General features: G+C 49.1%; 1 protein-coding gene across 18 annotated transcripts in view; it reads left to right on the plus strand.

The window, feature by feature from the left end:
- Positions 1 to 20,000, plus strand: part of LOC122259888 (uncharacterized) — a 205,668-nt gene that overhangs the window by 87,574 nt on the left and 98,094 nt on the right. For 15 of the 18 annotated variants that reach the window (XM_086533067.1, XM_086533070.1, XM_086533064.1 and 12 more), the window contains one exon: positions 1,980 to 2,018. The exons of the other annotated variants lie outside the window; for them this stretch is intronic. In XM_086533067.1, coding sequence (XP_086389193.1) covers positions 1,980 to 2,018 — 39 coding nt within the window. The remainder of the gene's footprint in view (positions 1 to 1,979; positions 2,019 to 20,000) is intronic. 18 annotated transcript variants of the gene reach the window in all.

The following is a 20,000-nucleotide window of genomic DNA, read 5'->3' on the forward strand; positions in this document are numbered from 1 at the left end:
ATTATAAAGCGCCTGGCATGATTGGCCCGTGGTGGCGATAAGGCTGACACCTGGCGGCCTGAGGCGGGACCACCGGTACACAACCCGTAATTATATAGCATTACTCGGGTTGTGTTCGACGCTATCATATTTGTTTGGGTTATACCGATAGTGTGTGATGGTGAGGCGATGTTTTGTATAACTATTTTCACTCTGATGTTTTATTTTCCATTATTATTGGTCTGTGATTTGATTCCTCTCGCTCTTAGCTATGTGCTATGTGTTGGTCTCCCGGTTGCGAGTTGAGTGTCATCTGAAATGATGGGGTTTTTTGTTGTAGGATTCGGCCCGTTTCAGATTCTCTTTCTTTTTCATCTTGATAAAGCTTTGGGGTTTTGTTATGTCGCGTTTTGGGATGGGTTTTAGTTTTGTTTTGTTTTTATTTGTTCATTCTTTACCTTTGCTTGATGAGGTTGTTATATGATCATACTTTCTATCGCCTGAATACCTCGGCGCCGATCCAACCGCGCAGTGCAAATTCCGTAGATTTTACGAACCGTCTTAACGCGGCGTGAAAAACCCGTAGAGTTTTTGCCAAGGCTGCGAGAATGACTCTGAGGTTTCCCACGCATCGCGATATCAGCGTTTCCGATTCGGTGGGACTTTTCCCTCTCTAGTTTGACAGGTGATTCGTTAATAAAAGTTTTTGATCAAACTTCTTTCATCGTCTTTTTGTCTTGGCTCGATTTCTTTTTGGAAAGAAGAGTTTGGCGGGATGTGAGAGCGACTTTGAAGAGAGAAGTCAATAGTTCGTTGGAAGGAAACCGAAGACGAAGTCGGAGTCACGTCCGAACATGTGATAGTGTCCGGCAGCATCCGGTGTTTTGTATGAGAAGAAACTTCCCATTTCGTTTCATGTTTTTTCCCTAATTTGTTGTTCTTTGTGGCGGCGGATTGGCCGTTGGTCCTATATCGGATTGTTAATTTGATGCCGTTGTATAAACATCCCTCGTCGAAGAGGAAAAAAAAGCGGGAAATCCGTCCAGAGGAAAAAAAAAGAAACTTACGAAAATATATAAAAAAGGGAAAAAAAACAAAGATAAAGAATGAATATAAAAAGAGCCGAACTTCCTGTCGTAAATGTGGAAGCAAATAGATTGTCTTTTGAGTGATCTGATCCTTTCGTCTGCATGTTTACAGGTGTTAAAACTCAGCCTTTTATGTCTCGATTTGCACAGCCATTTTGGGCGGAGGGAAAAAGTTACGAAATCAACTTAACTAGTTTTTTGGATCAGTTTTCACAAACGTATAATCCCGTTTTAAAGTCACTTTGAATCGTTATTAGGATGAAAACAATCCAAAAATTATTCTAATATTACGTAAATTTTGACACTTTCGTCAACTACGGTCTTTCTTCGCTACATCGCAAGTTTCGTACGTAGAGGAGTTAGTAGCGAACTTTGCCAACAGATGGCGTTAGTGTACGGTCTTCTCAGGTCAGGTGATGCTGCCATCTATCGGCAGATGACAGAACTATTTCCAAGCACATATTTTCTATCCTATGCGTATTTTTTTTATTTAGAGATACAGATATATAGATAGATATTTTTAATTGGATGATTGAAGTTCGGAGACGTGTCCCATGTGTTACTCATCAACGGATGTCTTTTGTAAGTCATGGTAGTAAATAACAGAAATAATACAGGAGGATACAGTGAATATGGTCTTAATTATATATAATGGAAGTATTATAATCTGTATCACATTTTATCCATGAAGTGAAAATATTTTACACGTATTATCCAGCGTTTATTCGTTAGAGAGAGAGAAAAAAAAAAAACGAAATACTGGGTTTTCAAATGAAATATTTTCGTTCCTATTGACTGACTGTTGTAGAAGAGTTTGAGAATTAGTTGAATATAATCCATTTATTTCCGTGATCTTTCCTGTAATCAAAACTAACACCTGGTAATTACATGTTTTGCTGTCTTGGTTTTCAGTGTCCGGAACCTATTACTTTGGGGAGAATCCATCGAAAGGTAAATACATTATAGACAGTATTTAGCTTACCGCTTTCCTAACGCTTTTTTTATTTTTTTGTATTGAATGTCCTGTATTTTGGTGCCATGTTGCTTTCTTTGTTTGTATTTGTTGAATCACCTCACAAACTTTTTTTTATAGTGAATGTCTTCTAATTTTGTATCGTTGTAGTTTTCATTATTATTGTTGCTTTTATCACCATTATCATTATTACCATTATTATTCTTGTTTGTACACTTGACTCAATGCATTATTAGTCCACGCATCAAAACACCGTTATAAAACCCTACGGCAATCACACTCCACATTTGGACGTAAGCATACCCGGCGAGTTAATATTTTCATAAATTTAATCTTTATGGACATATATTCCCTCACAAAAAAGCTGTTTTGTTAAGAAACCAGTTATGATACTAAATAAAATAGGCAAGATACAGAATATACTTTACAAAGTGCAGGGAAAACACTTTTTTAGAATAAGAACACGAGAGTTTATGCTCTAATTCTTGCCTCGATATTAGGGGAGGTTGATCCTAAATGAAACAGCTTCTAGTTAGCGTCTTATGTGCATTTTCAACACTTTTATTTTCTGGGTTATTTCTTTTTTCTTCCCACTGATCCCTTTCATGTGCACATGGCCATTCCACGCACATGGTCACTTGTACACGCGCGTGCTTTTGTCTTTAAAGTGCACATTACCCGCACCCGCACATAATTCTGCCTATGTTATTTGATGAATTCGATTACGTACACATGTGTGCATCTAAAGTCACGTTCATATTCATTTACGTACATACACAATTTATCATAAACGCAAGACAAAGTTACATAGACGAAAATCCACACTATGCGCTCTTACATATGATCACATGTACAATTTTGTACATGCGCGCAAATGTTCATGTACAAAAAGGCAGAGACACATTTCACATCACTTTTCCGCACTTGGTTAGAAAGTATGTTAGAAGAATTAATAGTATATTATGTGTGACATATTGGCATGATGGTAGTATGTAGTTTCTTCAGGTTTGACAGAAGTAGAAAGAAATATATTGTATTGAAGATCATATTTGAAAATAAGTTATTAATGATTATAAAAGTTCGACGTGTATTTATTTAGATTTTATGAATATTTTTGTTTAGTTATTTTTTAATATCTTTTGTTAAGACAGAAGAAAGAAAAAAGAATCTCATTTGCAAGTAAATAATACAACTACAGGATTTTAGATACATAAACATTTTGATAAGATACAATTAAACATAGGATAAAGTATATTACAAAAAGGAAACACATTTTTTTACATAGAAATAAAAAAACTAATTATATTTTGTCTCTTTACAGGTGAGTGTTAGTATTCCCCGGATTTGTTACAACTTCCAGGTGCTTAAAGGTAATCCATTTCTTTACACGAGTTTGGCCTAAAAGAACACGTTTTCTTTCTTTCTGAACATTCCATTTCTCGCAGAAGAGTGTGTGTGTGTGTGTGTGTGTGTGTGTGTGTGTGTGTGTGTGTGTGTGTGTGTGTGTGTGTGTGTGTGTGTGTGTGTTTGTGTGTGTGTGTGTTTAGGATTCATATAATACATTATCATATCTTTCGCTTTGAGGTGACGGGTAATTTTTAAAAAAGTGATATTTAGCCCCATTTGTCTTATATATATATATTTCTCTTTCTCCTTAATTTGCAATACATTTAACAGCAGCAGTAAAATCTGTATCCAACTTATACTGCGAATGTTTAAGCCCCGTGGCAAGAGTTGAGGAAGTGACCAGATTTCCGCGCTTTTGATAAAGTCATATCAAATTGCATTTTTCGTACGATCCTAGCTACCTCCCTGTCCCTCGACCCCCCCCTCCCCCCCACCTCCACCTCCACCCTCCTATCTCCTACTCACCCCTTCCCACTTCCCCCCCATCCTTCTATCCTCCCTACCCCCTACCCCCCCTACCCCCTCCCCCTACCCCCTACCCCCTGACCCCCCCAATCCAATACGCCCCCCTTGTCCCTGGAAGGAAGGAGATGCCAACGACGGTTTTCGAGTCGAAATTAATCATTCCACCCAGGAATAAAAAAAAGAAGAGCAGCGGCGTTTCATCTTTAAAAGGACATGACAAATACGATATGAAATGTTTCGCTCCAGAACTCGCCACCCTTTGATGATCAATTAGCGCTAACTGGGAAACAAGCCGTGACTTGGTCGTTTCTTACTGGCAGAGCCGCGCTTGGAGCCTCTGCTTTGAAGTCATTACAGCTATTAATGTGTATCCGTAAAATTCTTTTGTATTTTACGCCTCTCCTCTCCCTCTCTCTCTCTCTTGCTCTTTCTCTCTTTCTCTTTCTCTTTCTCTTTCTCTTTCTCTTTTCTTATTATTATTTTTTTTTCATCATAATTATCATCGTTATTCCACCTCCTACTATCTCTCCTTCGCGTTCTCGGCTCGGGTTTTTGCCTCGTTTCTCCTTCCCTTTCGGGCGAAGGCTTGTCTTCTTGTTCGCTCGCTCGCTCGCTCGCTGGAAAGGCCGTTCCTCGACGTTCCACTTAATTGTTTTTGAGGAAGAGTCGGTAGGATAACATTTTCCTTCGGGGAATATCCCGCGAACGGTCTCTGATTCCTGGCCGATTCCCGAATGATTCCAGTTACAAAACCGTTCATTGTTCGGCGGAGGGAGGCCAGGTGTGTTGCGGTCTTCTTCGGGAATTTCAACTCGGCTCCGAAGCCAAGAACAAAGGAATCGTAAATTCGGACGAGTTTCGATAGACAGTAATTCTATGTATGTCTTTCGACGCGTAGAAAGAAGGCTTCGCTTTCTTCTTTGTTTTTCTTCGCCCTGCATTCGTGCTTTTATTTCTTATTTTTTATTTCGTTATTTGACTCATGCGATTATGGCGAGCACGTAAAATCATTTTTACTTATTATTATTATTATTTTACATTTATATTCCATATATATTTATATAGCAAGCCCTCTATGAAACATTTTTTTTATTTCTATTTTTTTTCTTTGCTTATATACATTAGCCTTGGACAAAACAAGTTACGATAAGGCTGAACGTAAGATGATTCTGACACGCAGCCCTCCGCGGCGGCGCACAAACACACGCCCACCGACTCGAAGCGGGACGTCGGCGGGGCCACACACCTGACCTCATGCACGCGGGCTCCGTGCATCATGCGGCGTCCCCGCATGACCGTGACAGCGCTGCATGTCGGCCGTCAGAACCCTCTGTTTTAATGGCCTGAGCGCCCAGGTTTTATTGGGTCTCGGCGGCGATAATTTCGAGGGCAATCCTTTGTGGGGCCTCGCGGACGTCTCCCGAGGGCGCCCGTCGGGAAGGAAGGAGCGAGCGAAGGACTCGTGGCGGGAAGGACTCGCCGTCGTGCGCGCGGGGAGCTGTTCCCTGTGTCCGCGTGCGCGCATTCATTACGCTGCGCCGTTGTTCGCCGACACGCCTAATGGCGGACAACACTTCATTATGGCGCTCATTAAACTGTTTCGAGGTGGGTTATGGCGACGGGCGAGGCGAGCCACGGGCGCCGGGGTGCGGGCTCCGTCCTTCTCTCTCTACTCTCTCTATCCGTCTCTCTCTCTGTTTATCTCTTTCTCTCTCTCTCTATCCATCTCTCTCTCTCTCTCTCTCTCTCTCTCTCTCTCTCTCTCTCTCTCTCTCTCTCTCTCTCTCTCTCTCTCTCTCTCTCTCTCTCTCTCTCTCTCTCGCCTGTTTTATCAATTATAGGTTAATGACATGCACGCGGCAGGTGCATGCGCAAGTGCTCGTCCGTGCTCGTCCGTGGGCGTCCGTGGGCGAGGAAAAACGGTCCTTAGACGAGAGGGAGATAAAGATCAAATTTCCATCGGCCGTTTGTGGTTTTCACGCCTTGCCGGTGATTTTAATGGGTCGTTCCCCGGGATTTTAAAGCGCGCACAGAACAAATTTAATGAAGTCATGAAATCAAGAGGCTGATTTTTCCCCTACTTAGCTCTCTCTCTCTCTCTCAATCTCTCTCTCTCTCTTTCTATCTCTCTCTCTCTCTCTCTCTCTCTCTCTCTCTCTCTCTCTCTCTCTCTCTCTCTCTCTCTCTCTCTCTCTCTCTCTCTCTCTCTCTATCTCTCTCTCTCTGTCCCTCTCCATCGTTTGACTCCGGACAGATGTAGCGTTTATCCGTCGCTGTTGGCGGGGCGGCGAGGAGGTCGGGCGCCGATTTATTCGAGCGCCGCGGCCGTAACTCAATTCGGAAAGCTTGGTTTTTGTGAGTGAGTTGGCAGTGAAGTATTTATCCGGTGTTTTATGTGACAGCAAGGGCCACATGTCGGATGGGGGGGAGGGGGGAGGGGGGAGACTAATATGAAAAAAATAAAAACAGAAAAAAAGAAAGAGATAAAGAGAGTAAGAGGGAAAGAGAGTAAGAGAGAGAAATGAGAGAGGAAAAAAAAGAACATGATTTACGGAGCCACCCATTGAAACGGATCTTAAGAGACAACGCGGGCGTGAGGGCGGACACGTGGGCGTGCGTGTAAAAGAGCGGGTGTGATCGCACGAAATTTTTATTAAAAGCGCAACAGAAACTATTCGTGTATCCACCCCCCCCCCCTCTTCCCGCCCCTCACATCTCTTCCTTTCCCCCCCACCCCTCCCCCCTTACTCTCTCCTTTCTCTTCCACTTCTTCGACCCTCCCCTCTATTCTCCTCTTCCTCTGTCTACTCTCACCTCACTCTCTCCTCCCTCTCCTCCTATCCCATTTCCCCCTTTCACCTCCTCTCCTCCCTCCTACCCCCTTTCCCTTCCCCCTCATTACCCCATCACTCCCCACCTCTCTCCTCCTTCCTCCTCATCACTCCCCCTCCCCCCCTCCCCCACCCTCCTCTCTCTCCTCCTTCCTCCTCATTACCCCCCTCCCCCCTCTACCTCTCCTCCTTCCTCCTCATTACCCCCCTCCCCCCTCTCCCCTCTCCCCCCCTCCTCTTCCCTCTCTCCTCCTCGCCGTGTTGACTGGCCCAGTAATGGATGGTCTGATGCCACTCGGCGAGGCACTAAACGACACATCTGAGCAGCACATGGCACTCCCTCGGGCGTGTCGAAACCCAGGACTGATTGCCGTACCCAGGGACAGTGCCAGAGGGGGTGGGTCGAGTGCCCGGGGGAGGAGGGATAGGTGGGACGATGGAGGGGAAGGGGGGAGGGGGTGGAGGAAGATGGACTGGGTAGAGGCGTTAGTTGTTAGCTATGTGCATTTTTATATGTGTACGGATTTGCACACATGCACACATGATATATTGTGTGTATGTATTTGTGTGTGTGTGTGTGCGTGTGTGTGTGCATATTCACAGAACATGAATAGATAAATGGGTATGCTTTTATACATTGTAATTCTCGTGCGCGTTTATGTAAGCTCGCACCTTTTATTTTTTTGCTTATTTTCATTTCTGGTAATGAATTGATCTCCTTAACTATTTGTGTATTCATTTATTGATCTGCTTATTCATCTACAAGTTCATATGTGTCTTGGGTAGTGGCACCGATTCCCCCCCCCCATACCCACCCCCCTTGGCGTGGCACCCGACCCGCCCTCGCCGCCGCCAGCGACCCATGACGTGTTCTGCGGCCGCCCGTGTCGAGGGCTGCGGGCGGCATCTGTGTCGGCACCTCACACGCCCGCCCGCCCGTGACCGCCCACACCCGCACTCGATAACCGCGTCACTCCGGGGTTCCCTGCACGCCCATGTGGTGGAAAATGGGTTGCTGGGCGGGTGGGTGGGCCGGAAAGTGGGCGTTGAAGGGGTTTGGGGGGGGGTGTAGGAGCAGGGGGAGGGGAAGGGGGGAGGTGTCCTTTCGGATGGCGTAAGGAAGTTAATGAGACAACACACGAAATATATTTTCCCTTCTTGCTTTCTCTCTCTTTTTTATCGGCCTTCCCTTCTCGCTCTCGTCTGAGCAACATGAGACGAAGGAAAAACAAGATCTAATAGAAATGATAATTATCTCTATCATTATCTTGTTGTTGCTACTCCCGTTTTTTTCTCTTTCTCTTTCTCTCTTTTTTTGTAAATCTTTGCTTTTTTGTTCGTTTTTTTGTTTTGATGTATATTCTGAGGATTATGATATTAAGGTTCATCGTAGTAGTGTTATAAAACTATATACAGACTAACACACACTCGAAGACACACACACACACACACACACACACACACACACACACACACACACAGCGCACATGCTAAACCTGTCACGAGATAAACATTAAAAAGAAACTAAATCCGACCCACATCGAAAGATTCCCAAGTCTTGTCAACTTACTTTTCGTGTAAACAAAAATAAAACAAAAAGAAAAAATTTCCCTCTCTCTCTCTCTCTCTCTCTCTCTCTCTCTCTCTCTCTCTCTCTCTCTCTCTCTCTCTCTCTCTCTCTCTCTCTCTCTCTCTCTCTCTCTCTCCAATTTTTCAACTGGCTTTCCGCCGCATATGTGTATGTTCAAGAACTCCCTAATTAAGGCCCCTAATTTGACCCTCTCCGTTGCAGAAAAACAATATCCCCCTCATGCCTCCATCCCCCCTCCCCTCTCCCCCTCTTAAGACAGACCTCGGAGCCAAGAAATTGAAGAAGGAAGGGGCGAAAGAGAGAAAGCGATAAACAAAGAGGAGTAGGAGAGATAGGAAGAGAAGGGAAGGGTTAGGAAAGAGAGAGAGAGAGAGAGAGAGAGATGAGAAAGAGAGAGAGAGAGAGAGAGAGAGAGAGAGAGAGAGAGAGAGAGAGAGAGAGAGAGTGGTCGGAGACTTAAATTCGAGTTTGACTAATCGCTTCCTTGAAGAAGGTTCGTCCCGTCCATTTATAAAACCTCGACAAGGGAGCTGTGAGGGAAGAGACGCAGAAGGGGGCAGGGGGAGGGAAAGAGGGGAGGGGGATGAGAGAGGGTAAGGAGAGGGGGAAGAGAGAGGGGAAGGGGAGGGAAAGAGGAGGGGGAACAGAGAGGGGAAGGGGAGGGGGAAGAGAGAGGGGAAGGAGAGGGGGAAGAGAGAGGGGAAGTGGAGGGGTAAGAGAGAGGGGAAGGGGAGGGAGAAGAGAGAGGGGAAGGGGAGGGGGGAAAACAAGAAAAGGGGGTATAGATGGGAGGGAAAGGGAGGAAGAGAAGCGATGGGAAAGCGAGAGGGAGAAAAGGGAGAGACAGAAGGCCAGGTGAAAGGGGTAGGGAGGGGGAAACCCAGACGAAAGGGGTGGCGTTGGAGGTGGGGAAAGGGGGGCGTTGGGCGCCCCGTTTGCCCAGCCAAGACACGGACTCACCTGCGCGCACCTGACTAATGATCGTCGCAAGTCCTTCGGCGCTCGACGACTTTGTCTCCTCTTATTAGACGTAATGATCGAGCTGCTTCTTGGGTCCTCCTTTTCCACCACCACCTCGTCCACCTCCTCTTCCTCCTCTTTCTCCTCTTCTTCCTCACCCTTCTCTCCCACATTTATCCTCCCTTTCCGCCTCTTCTTCTTCCTCCTCCTCCTCCTCCTCCTCCTCCTCCTCCTCCTCCTCCTCCTCCTCCCCTTCCATCGTCGAGGAGGTGCAAGAGGCCGGGAAGAGGGATGAGGCGGCGTTATCTCGTTATCGTGAGACAATTTGCGTTCGTGTAAAGAGAAAGAGGTGTCGCGTTTCGGGGCGAGATAGGGAGTTGAGATAACGTCGTCCTGTCGTCCCGTGTCTGTTTCTGGTGCCGACGTCGTTTGTTTTTGTTGTTGTTGTTGTTGTTTACTCCTTCGCATTCCTCCCGGCAGGCAGGCAGTTCACTGCGAGCTTAGTTTATCCGGAGTTTATTTCCGATTCCGGCGAGCGGTGATGGGGGGGGCGGACGGCGGGCCGGCGGGTCTCTCTCGAGTCTCTTCGCTCCTCCTCGCGCGCTCGCCTTCCTCACTCCTCCTTGTCCTCTGCTTCGCCAGTTCGTTTCACACAGACTCCCTTCGTTCCCCTCGCTTGGTCTTCCCCTCCGCTCCTCTCTCTCGCTCTCTCTCTCTCTCTCTTATTTTCTCTCTGTATCATACTCTGTTTCTCTTATTAATTCACTCTGCTACTCCCTTTTTTCTCTCAGATTAATTTCTCTCTCTCTCTCTCTCTCTCTCTCTCTCTCTCTCTCTCTCTCTCTCTCTCTCTCTCCCTCTCTCTCTCTCTCTCTCTTCTCTCTCTCTCTCTCTCTCTCTCTCTCTCTCTCTCTCTCTCTCTCTCTCTCTCTCTCTCTCTCTCTCTCTCTCTCTCTCTCTCTCTCTCTCTCTCTCTCTCCTCTCAACCCTAACCGTACGTGCCAGACTTTCACCCTCCCCTCTTCCTCCCCTCCCCCCTCCCCTCCCCTCCCTGCTCTCTCCCAACCAGCCAAGGCCGCCCTCCCTCTCCCCTCTCCCCTCTCCCCCTCCCCCCCTCCCCCTCGCCGCCACCAATCTCCCGCACCAACTCAGGTTGTGGATCGCCGGCCATGCGTTTGGCTGCCCTCGGCGACACCCGCACACAAAATATCATGAAAATTCGGCTCCGCTACAAGGTCCAGCACACGAAGTGGCTCTCCCTCCCTCCCTCCCTCCCTCCCTCCCTCCCTCTCTCTCTCTTCCCCTCTTTTCCCTCCCCCTCCCTCCCTCCCTCCCTCCCCTGCCCCTAGCCCTCGCCACCAGCAGGAGCTCGGTGCCCCTCCCGATTCCCCTAGTCTGCGGCGGTTGCTTGACTCGTGCACAGCATCGGCGGCGGGAACGGTTTCCTCGGGGAGAGAAAGGGAGAGAGGGAGACAGGAGGCGAGGAGAGATGAAAGAGGAAGAGAGGAGAGATGGAGAGAGAGAGAGAAAGAGAGAGGTTCTCAGAACGCCTCTGCTTGCTCATCTTCCTCCTCCTCCTCCTCCTCGTCTTCTTCATCTTCTTGTTTCTTCTTTTCCTCTCCTACTTCACCTCGTCCCTCGAGAGTGCCTCTGCGAGAACCCGTTTGTGTCGGCCTCTCGCGTCTCCGTAACTCGGAAAACCTTACAGGCGAATCACCTGTAAACAAAAATAACAACCGAATTATTCCGAAACAACGGGCCTCGGTTAACCGCGAGTGAATACTTTAATCAGCAACAGTGACCGGCCCAAAGAGCAGTGAAGGAGCCAAGGGCAAGCGGTGAAAAGGGCAAGAGAAGGGGACGAGGACCTCCGTCTTCCCCCGCGATCTCTCAGCGACGACGACACCGGGGCAACTGATCGATAAGAACTGCCACGGGTATGCGAGCGCTGCGTCGCGGGGAGATAGATGCAGACAGAGAGAAGGGGAGAGAGAGAGAGAGAGAGAGAGAGAGAGAGAGAGAGAGAGAGAGAGAGAGAGAGAGAGAGAGAGAAAGGGAGAAGAGAGGGAGAGAGAAGAGAGGGGGAGGGTGATAGATAGAAAGAGGGAGGAAGAAAGAGAGATAAAAAGACGGAGAGAGAGAGAGGGAGAGAGAGAGAGAGAGAGAGAGAGAGAGAATTGGATCTCTTCCGTATCGGTTTCTTCGGTATTGTATAGCTCTTTCCCACGCGCTGTTACCCGATTACCTGGGACTCGACGCGGAGGAGTGGCCCGCTAGCCACAGCGCAGGTAACCCGATACCCGCTAGCCCTAGTCCGGCTCACCTGTCCACTCAAGACGGATCACAAAATCAACCTTTTTTTTTTACTTTTTTTCGTGGACGAGGTTCATTACTGGAAAGTGATCGGCGGTACTTGAGCGGGTGATGATCTACAAAGGGTGGCGTCGCTCCCCCGTCATCTATGTATCTATCATCCGCTGGCTCTCGGGCGCTCCGGGAAATCGCTTTTGTGCTGTTGTGTGTTTAGCTCTTCGCCTCTCGGTCTGTCTGTATGTTTATCAGTCGCTTTTCTTTTCTTTTTCTTTGATATTTTTTCCCTATTTTACTGTCTCTCTGTGTGTTTATTCATAATAGTTTTGTATGTGTACTTATCTATCTGTTTGTATTCGTATATGTATGTGTATGTTCGGGAGTATCTATATTGATATGTAGTGTCCCTATATGTCTTTCCATCGACACTCCATCGATTTCTCTTTCTCGCTCTCCCGCCCATGTGCCTCCCTCCCACCCCTGCATCCGAAGCCAACTGTTGCAAGCAAGTTCCCGTCCAGAGCAAGCAAGCAAGCAAAGTCGACCTTCACACACATCCACACACGCACTGACTCCGACGACGACAACAACAACAGCAAAGGCAATCCGATCACGTGACCGCAAGCAGCCACGCCTCCGTGTCGACGTAACAGAGCAAGCAAATCATAGTTTCCCACTCGTGGTGTTCGCGGCCTGAGAACCAGAACGGGTTTGGCGGCTTCGGGGACACTCCTACGCGCCCGAAGGAGCAGAACGCCACGAGAAGGACCTGTCCCGCTTTCCACTTACTCCTACTCCACGTTCCCGCGCGAGCAGGTCGTCCTCAGGGGATCCTCCTACTCCTACTCCTACTACTACTACTACTACCACTAGTCTTCAAACTCCTCCTACTACTCTTGCTACTACTACAACTACTACTACTATTACTACTCCTCCTTCTTCTGTCTTTCCATTCTCTCTTCCCCTTTTTCTTTCTCCCCTTCATCCTCTTCCTCGAACAACGAAAATGTGTTTCTGTTTTGTTTTGCCGCGCGTGCGCCTGAATCGAGTGGCAGTGTTGTTGCGAGTGGTGATGCGGCACTGTGTTTATTTCCTAAGTGACACTTTAATTACTCTTTTTCGTCGAACGGAACAAAAGAACAATGAGAAATAAGGCAAAGAGTGAACATTTATAAAAGATGACTTATTGGGAAGATTCCCTCGCCCCCGCACCTTTTATTCTTCTCCTTAAGACGTTTGATGCTCACGTGGCTAACAAACAAACAACAATATTGTGAAACGGAAAAATAGAGAGAGAATGAGAAGGGGGAAGATAATTACTTGAATTATAAAATCCGCGTCCCTTAAGTAGCAACGGGTTTAATTCCCTCCTTATAATAACATTGGGGTTTCATGTCTTACGGCTGAGCGGGGATAATCTTGGGTGACCTCCCCCCCTCCTCCCCCCCTCCCCGAGTGCCTCTCGCCCCGCGGTCGGACTGCGAGGGAGCGACGAAGAAAACTGGAATTGTAACAGATTATCAGGTCAAACTATTCTAAAAAGTAATGTGAGTTAGGAATGTCGTATTGCGTATGTTCACTTTTCAGAAGAGGGAAAAGGGGATTTGTGATAACAGAGAAAAATAATGAAATTCGATAACATCAGTACTAATTAAAGCGTTTCATTAGTTTTACGCAATTATTAGGTGCAAAGTGAATAAACCCATTAACTGTTTAAAACGAGCTAGCCGATAATGCGCTAATCCTTAAATGTGTGACCTGGCGTGACCTCCGTTGATCCTATTGACCCCACGGAGAGAGAGTAGAATAATCTCACACCCACGTTGCGCCGCCCGATTTAGATTGGGCGTCGAGGGGCTCATCTCTCCACCGCCCAATTAACTGATTACAGATTAACTACCTTTGCTTAAGAATTAAGGTCGGGTTTCCAGGATGTACCTTCATTGTCGCATTTTTTCTCTTCTTTTTTTTATTCCTTAATTATGATGTGTTGCGTCTGCTTTGTCATTCCTTGATTATTTGTACGAAATCATATGAAATGTGATGTGTGATTTGACTTTGACTCAGCGGAGTTACTTTGCGAAAGGGCGCTGGGTTTTAGTTAGTATCTCTGGGGTATGCTCGCCCTGCAAGTGGCCTGCCTGCACGGCCTGTACGCATATGATCACTTCCCCGTAAACCGCTTAAGCAACCAGCTGGAGTGAGGCGAGAGTTGACAGCTAAATTAGCCTCATTAAAGTAGCCGATCACCTGCCCTGACCAGCACTTCCTGAGTCCCCTCCGCCCGCCCTCTTCCTCCCCTTCTCTCATCACCGCCTCCGCCCCCGCCCCTCCCCCTCCCCGCCCTCGCTGACCTCACATTCCCCTCCGTCGCCTGACCTTGACAGAGAGGAAGAGGCTTCCTCTTCCTCCCCCTCCTCCCCCTCCTCCCCCTCCCCTCCTTTAGTGACCTGCCCTTTGTTGTGTCCGACGTCGGTTGACTTCATCGAGTTTTTGTTTTTCCCGAGCGTTTGTCCGGCATTGTTGAGAGCCTCCGTGGCCGCCACTGACCCCTTCCCCTGCCCCTTCCCCCTACCTCCCTCTCTCTGCCTACTGCCCTGGACCCTCTGCTTCTCCCCCCACCCCCCTGCCTCCTACGCACGCTTGCTTCCTCCGAATTGGAGATGTCCGAGAGGGGTTGTTGTGGAAGGGCTGGGCGCGAAGGACCCCTTTTGTGCTCTCGGACCGAAAGCCCCTTTTTAGGAAATAGGAAAATAGACTGAAAACGGTTTTCTCTTTTCTTCTTGGGAATTGTGTATAAGGGATGGAATGGGGGGGAGGGCAGAGGAAAGGGAAAGAGGGGGAAGGGGGCCATTGAAGGGTCAATCAAGGTCCTAATTACAACCAGAAGCCACGTGCCTCCCCGCCCTTGTGCGCCTCATGTGACCTCGTTTCGGGCCGCGGTTTGAAACGTGACCTCCCGCGACCGCCGGACATGACGCTTTCAATTGACCAGGTGATGGATCGGCGGCGCCCGGGAGCAACGTGGCGCATGCACATTGACAAAGGCTCAAAGGGAGACAGAAAGAGATTAGAGAGAGGAAGTGAATAGGGGGGGGGGGGTAGAGAATAGAGGGAGGAGGAGAAAGAGTCATCACACACTGGCTTTTATCTTGGTCTGATTCCCTGAATAGCAAGCAAAGCCGTGAGCCTAACGGTCTTCCAGCGGACACCGGGTTCTGCTCGAGTCGATGCGTGCGCGGCGGGGGGAGCCAAGGCCTCGCCGGTGCTCGGAGTCGATACGAGGCAGATAAAGCTCCTTAAGGACCTTTCCTCGCCGCGAATGGACCCTTTCAAAGTACCCTGACACGCGCCAGGAACAAAAGCCGTGCGCGCCCTCGAGAGCGCAGGTGCGTTCAATGTACTGGACGTACATGTTTGTTGCTCTTGGGATCGCCCGATCTGAACCGAGGATAAGGTGAAGCAAGAGAGGGACGGAGAACGAGGAAGAAGAAGGAGAGGAGGAGGAGGAAAGGACTCGAGGCGAGAGGGCGAGCGAGCGAAGGAGGATCAGGAGGCGACGCCGACCTCGTCATGTTCTTCGGCGACTCGCACGGCGCCGCCCTCGGCCTCGCGGGCTTCCCGCTGCTCTCGCCCCTCTCGCTGCCCGCGCTCCTCGGCAGGCACGCCGCCATCAAGCTCAGAGGTAAAGCCTGGCTGCTCCGTGATTGCATCTCGCACACGCACAAGCACACACACACGCACACACACACACACACACACTCACACAGGTATAAGTGGTCTCCTTGTGCGTAATAATCCCCCGAGAACAAAGGCCATCTAATTCCATCTGCGGCCATTAAGGTCCGCCAGAGATTCCTCGGCCAATTGGCCCTGTCTCGCCGCCGCGCTTTATGCATGCGGCCCGGCCGTTGGGCGTCGTTGCGGCTGCGGCAATGGCGATAGGCTTACGAGATAGACCTTGCGGAACTGCTCGTCGGATGCACTGCAAGGCCGGGATTGCACTGCACTTGCACGGGGTTTTCTCTCGAGGATCCCTGCCCCGTGTTCTTCCTCTTTATCACTTTCCTTCTCTATTCTCCCGAGTCATCTATTTATCCTTAAATCCGCCGACATGACTGCGGACAATCCCAGGGAGTCATTAGACCTCGTTCCTCGCCTCGATACGATCGCGGTCGACGGCCTTATATGTGACCAAAGGGTTTTTCTGATTTTTCTTGTTTTACGGCACTTTTCTGTTTTTTTCCTCTTCTCTTCTTCCTTATTTGTTTCTTTTCGATCAGCCATCTCTTCTTCTTCTTTTTCTATTTTTTTTCCCTCTTTTCTCCTTAAGTGAAGACGAATTCTATTAGCTATTTACTTATCGAAACTAATGTTCGTCAATATTTCTGCTTATGTCCTTTCTCTCTCTCTCTCTCTCTCTCTCTCTCTCTCTCTCTCTCTCTCTCTCTCTCTCTCTCTCTCTCTCTCTCTATCTATCTATCTATCTATCTATCTATCTATCTATCTCTCTCTCTCTCTCTCTCTCTCTCTCTCTCTCTCTCTCTCTCTCTCTCTCTCTCTCTCTCTCTCTCTCTCTCTCTCTCTCTCTCTCTCTCTCTCTCTCTCTCTCTCTCTCTCTTTCTGTGCGTGCGTGAGTGTGTCGTCTCGCTACAACGAGGCTTAAAGGGCAGGCCGGACTTCAAAGGCCCGCGAGCCCTTCCTTCTCCCGGAGCAAATGGCATAAATCCAATTCGCTCTTTGGATCCTGCGAAGGAGATTCCGATCTTTCTCTCTCCTCTCCGCTCTCCCTCTCCGTCCCTGCGCTCCTCTCGCCTCGCCCTTCCGTCTTCTGGGCGAGTGAGGGGCTCATTCTGCTCCCTCCCGCCCACTCTCGCCCCTTCCCCTTTCCCTACGCCCACTCCACTCTTTCCTCTTCTTTACGCTCCCCTTTCTTGTCTCTCCCATCTTTTCCCCTCTCTCCCTCTCCTCCCCTCATCTCCTCCTCCTCCTCCCCCTCCCCGCCCTCATCCTCCTCTTCTATCTCGCCGACGCCTCACAGAAGCCCCTGTGTCCGCTGACAGGTGACGAGGACGCGCGGGGCGGCGGCGCGAGCTCTCTCTCTCTCGGGGTCCGCTGGCTTCGGGTCGCGCCAGGAGCCGTCTTCCGGCACCGAGAGGCGGAGGGAGAGAGACGCCATTGTTCTGCTCGCGGTTCTAATCAGAGAAGTCATCTTGCCGCTTTCTGACTGCCTTCCTGCTCGGCCGCCGTCGCTCGTTTTCCTCAAGATGGATTCGCGCTCGTTGGCCCTCCTCCCACCTCCCTCCCTCCCTCCCTCCCTCCCTCCCTCCCGCGCTGCTCTTAAGTGGGCACAGGCTGGGAGGCGGAGGCGCTGAGCTGAGCAATCGTTATCGTAATTACTCTTTAGTAATCGGCAGAGCAATACGTTATTCATTGTTTATCCTTTATCCTCCTTTATCACCGCAATTAGTAGTCCTCGGAGAAGGATTCTAAGGAGGCGTCGAGGGCGGGCGTTCATGAAAGGGCGGCTTCCGGGAGATAATGGTGTCAGAGGTGCCAACGGGGTCATGTGATCAAAGGCGGCCGCCCTCAAAGGCCAGGTCAACTGTGTTCCTGACCCTGACCCGCCAAGGAGTCACGCGACACCACTGTTCGTCCAGCGACAAATCGAGGAGGTCACTCGGGGGCGTAAGAGTTTCCGCGACGAGAGGGAAGCCGAGCCAACTGCCTTTCCCACGGCTCGAGGACCGCCTTGCGTACTCGCTCGAGGCAGGTTGCGTGTCAGATCGTTTTTTCTTTATTTTGTGGGAAAAAGGTCTTCGGTTTTGTTAACCGTCGGACGTAACCACTTTTGGTCGATCAATCTCTCTCTCTCTCTCTCTCTCTCTCTCTCTCTCTCTCTCTCTCTCTCTCTCTCTCTCTCTCTCTCTCTCTCTCTCTCTCTCTCTCTCTCATCCCTCCCTCCACCCATCCATCCTCCTCCCTCAACCACCATTCCGCCCCCCTCGGTGGCCACATCGAAGGGCGCCGGGGGTCGAGGGGGTGAGGGCGGGGAGAGGGTGCGGGCGTGGGCGCCATCACACTCACTCCCTCTCATTAGCTCCATCAGTGCCACGTGCCACGGCCTCGGCGGCGCCCCGAGTGCCGCGGCCACTCTCACTTTTAGGCTTTATGGCCGATAACTCGCTCGGAGTCTTTCGTCTTTCGAGGGGGGGGGGGGTCGTATAACCTCCTCTTCCCCCTCCTCCTCTTCTCGCTCCTCTTTCTTGGTCCTTACCCTCTCGTGGTTCGTCTTTCTTCTCCTCCTCTCCCTCCTCCTCCTTCTACTCCTCTCCCTCCTCCTTCTTTTCTTCATATTTCTTCTTCTTCCTCCTCCTCCACTTCCCCCCCTCTGTCGTCGTCCTCCTAACGGCGTAATCTTTCCCCTCTTCTTCCTTCCTTTATCGGCTCTCGCGCTCGTCCCAAATTATCCCCCGTGTCGCTCGTCCATCGATTCGGGGCGCCGTTGAATCTCACCGACATGAACTTTCAATTCTTTCGTCATTGATTTTATTCTTTTTAGTCTTTTTATTAATACTTCTTTGCTGAGTGTTTTGGGCGGAGTCTCTGTTATTATCGTTATTATTGTTATTATTCATTCTGCTGCGGATTTGCTGTCCGTTATTTACGACTTCTGTTTTTTTTTTTTTTTTTTTTTTTTTTAGGTTGGTAAATCACTCTCGTTGCGCAGAAATCATGTTTACTTTGCGTTGTGTTCGAGAGAGGAATTGGTGTTTGTTCTCGCTGTTTGCGGAGGAATTATGTAATCAAGATAATGTTTAGGTTAGTGTTATTACATATGGAAGGTGGACACACAAATACATATTAACTTACATGATACACACATACATACTAACTTATATGATACACACATACATATATATATAAATGGATATATATGGATGTACAGGTAAGTATGAATGCAAATTTATGGCACACGGATACATTTTATTTAATCAATTGGCTTTTGTTCGGATTCTTGTCTTCCTCCGAACGAGATCCCAAAGGAGGTAAGTAAAACCAATCCCAGGACCTGCACTCCATCCTGCCAGGCTAACGGATCGCCTGGCAGCCAAGGAGGTCCCTTTCCCACCTCGCTCGGGACGAAGTGCGTAAGCTTCGTCGGGAGTCGCGACGGCGAGAAGAAAGTGCTTTGCCACATCCTCTCGGGTCGCTATGGTCGACTACATTACATTTCCCTTGACTTTGTTTCCAAACTTTTGCACTGTTATTCCAGTTCGGGAGGAGTTCTAGTAATAACACTGGGAAACCTGTTCTGATTTTGCGAAATGGTTTTCACACTGAAGGAGACGCGTTTCTGAAATAAAGAATCGGATTTAAATTCGTTTTTGGAATGTTAATCATCCGTGGGATTAAGAAACAACATGAGCGTGTGTCGCTTACACCCTTCCCTCCGCATTCACACGCTGCGAATGAATGGAAGAGAGAGGATAAAAAGAAAGAGAGAGAGAGATAGAGCGGAAATCGATACAAGATGCAAAAGAGCGATTTGAGAACAAGTGTAGAGGGCGAGTGACGCTGCACTTTAATTTCATGGCCGCAAATGCATTATCAGTGTCTGTTGTGGTCCCTCTCTTTCTCTCGCTCTGTCTCTCCTCCCTCGGCAATTTGTCACTTACGTCATAATCGAGGCCTGTCACAACATTTTCCCAGCGAGGGTGCGTTCTTCGGGCCTTTTTCTCCCTCGCTTTCGCTCTCTCTCTCCCTCTCCCTCTCTCTCTGACTCTCTTACTTTCTCTTCCTTTGCTTTAACCGCCTGGAAGATGCGGCACACATAACATGGCGTCGAGCGGCCGCCTCTCGTGTCGGGTGTCGCCTCTTGCTTTCTAGCGATATGGGATTAAAGGGTAAAATTCATTGGACCACTAAAATCCCATTACAAAAACGCAAATATACCACATTCATGGTTCGAAATTCCATCAAGACTCCCGCGGCCCGGCGAGGGGGTGACCGGATTGGACTTTCGCCGCTATTTATGCGCCTTCTTCGGCCTCCTGAAGGAGACGGCGACGCCCCCCGCGCTCGGGAACCCGATGGGGGCCTCGGCAGGGCACCCCCCCACGCCGACGACCCGCGGGATCCGTGTTGCACGTCGGATAAAGCCTGAAAAATTGGATAAGGAGAGCGAGCGGCACACGCGGTGGCAATTCCGATAAAGTTGATGGGAGCGTTTGCACCCTCGTCCCCGCGTCCGCCATATTGTAAGGGCCACGTGACCTCCCCTCGGCCACTCAGCCAGCGGGGTTGCTTACACCCGACTTGAGGGGGGAGGGGGGTGGGCGGGGGCGCTGTGCATTTGTTTGTTTTGGATGCTTCGTTGCCGCCCATGCGAACAC

Source organism: Penaeus japonicus, unplaced genomic scaffold (assembly GCF_977035675.1).
Source record: "Penaeus japonicus unplaced genomic scaffold, GWHDUDI00000001_assembly GWHDUDI00000038, whole genome shotgun sequence".
NCBI lineage: Eukaryota > Metazoa > Arthropoda > Malacostraca > Decapoda > Penaeidae > Penaeus > Penaeus japonicus.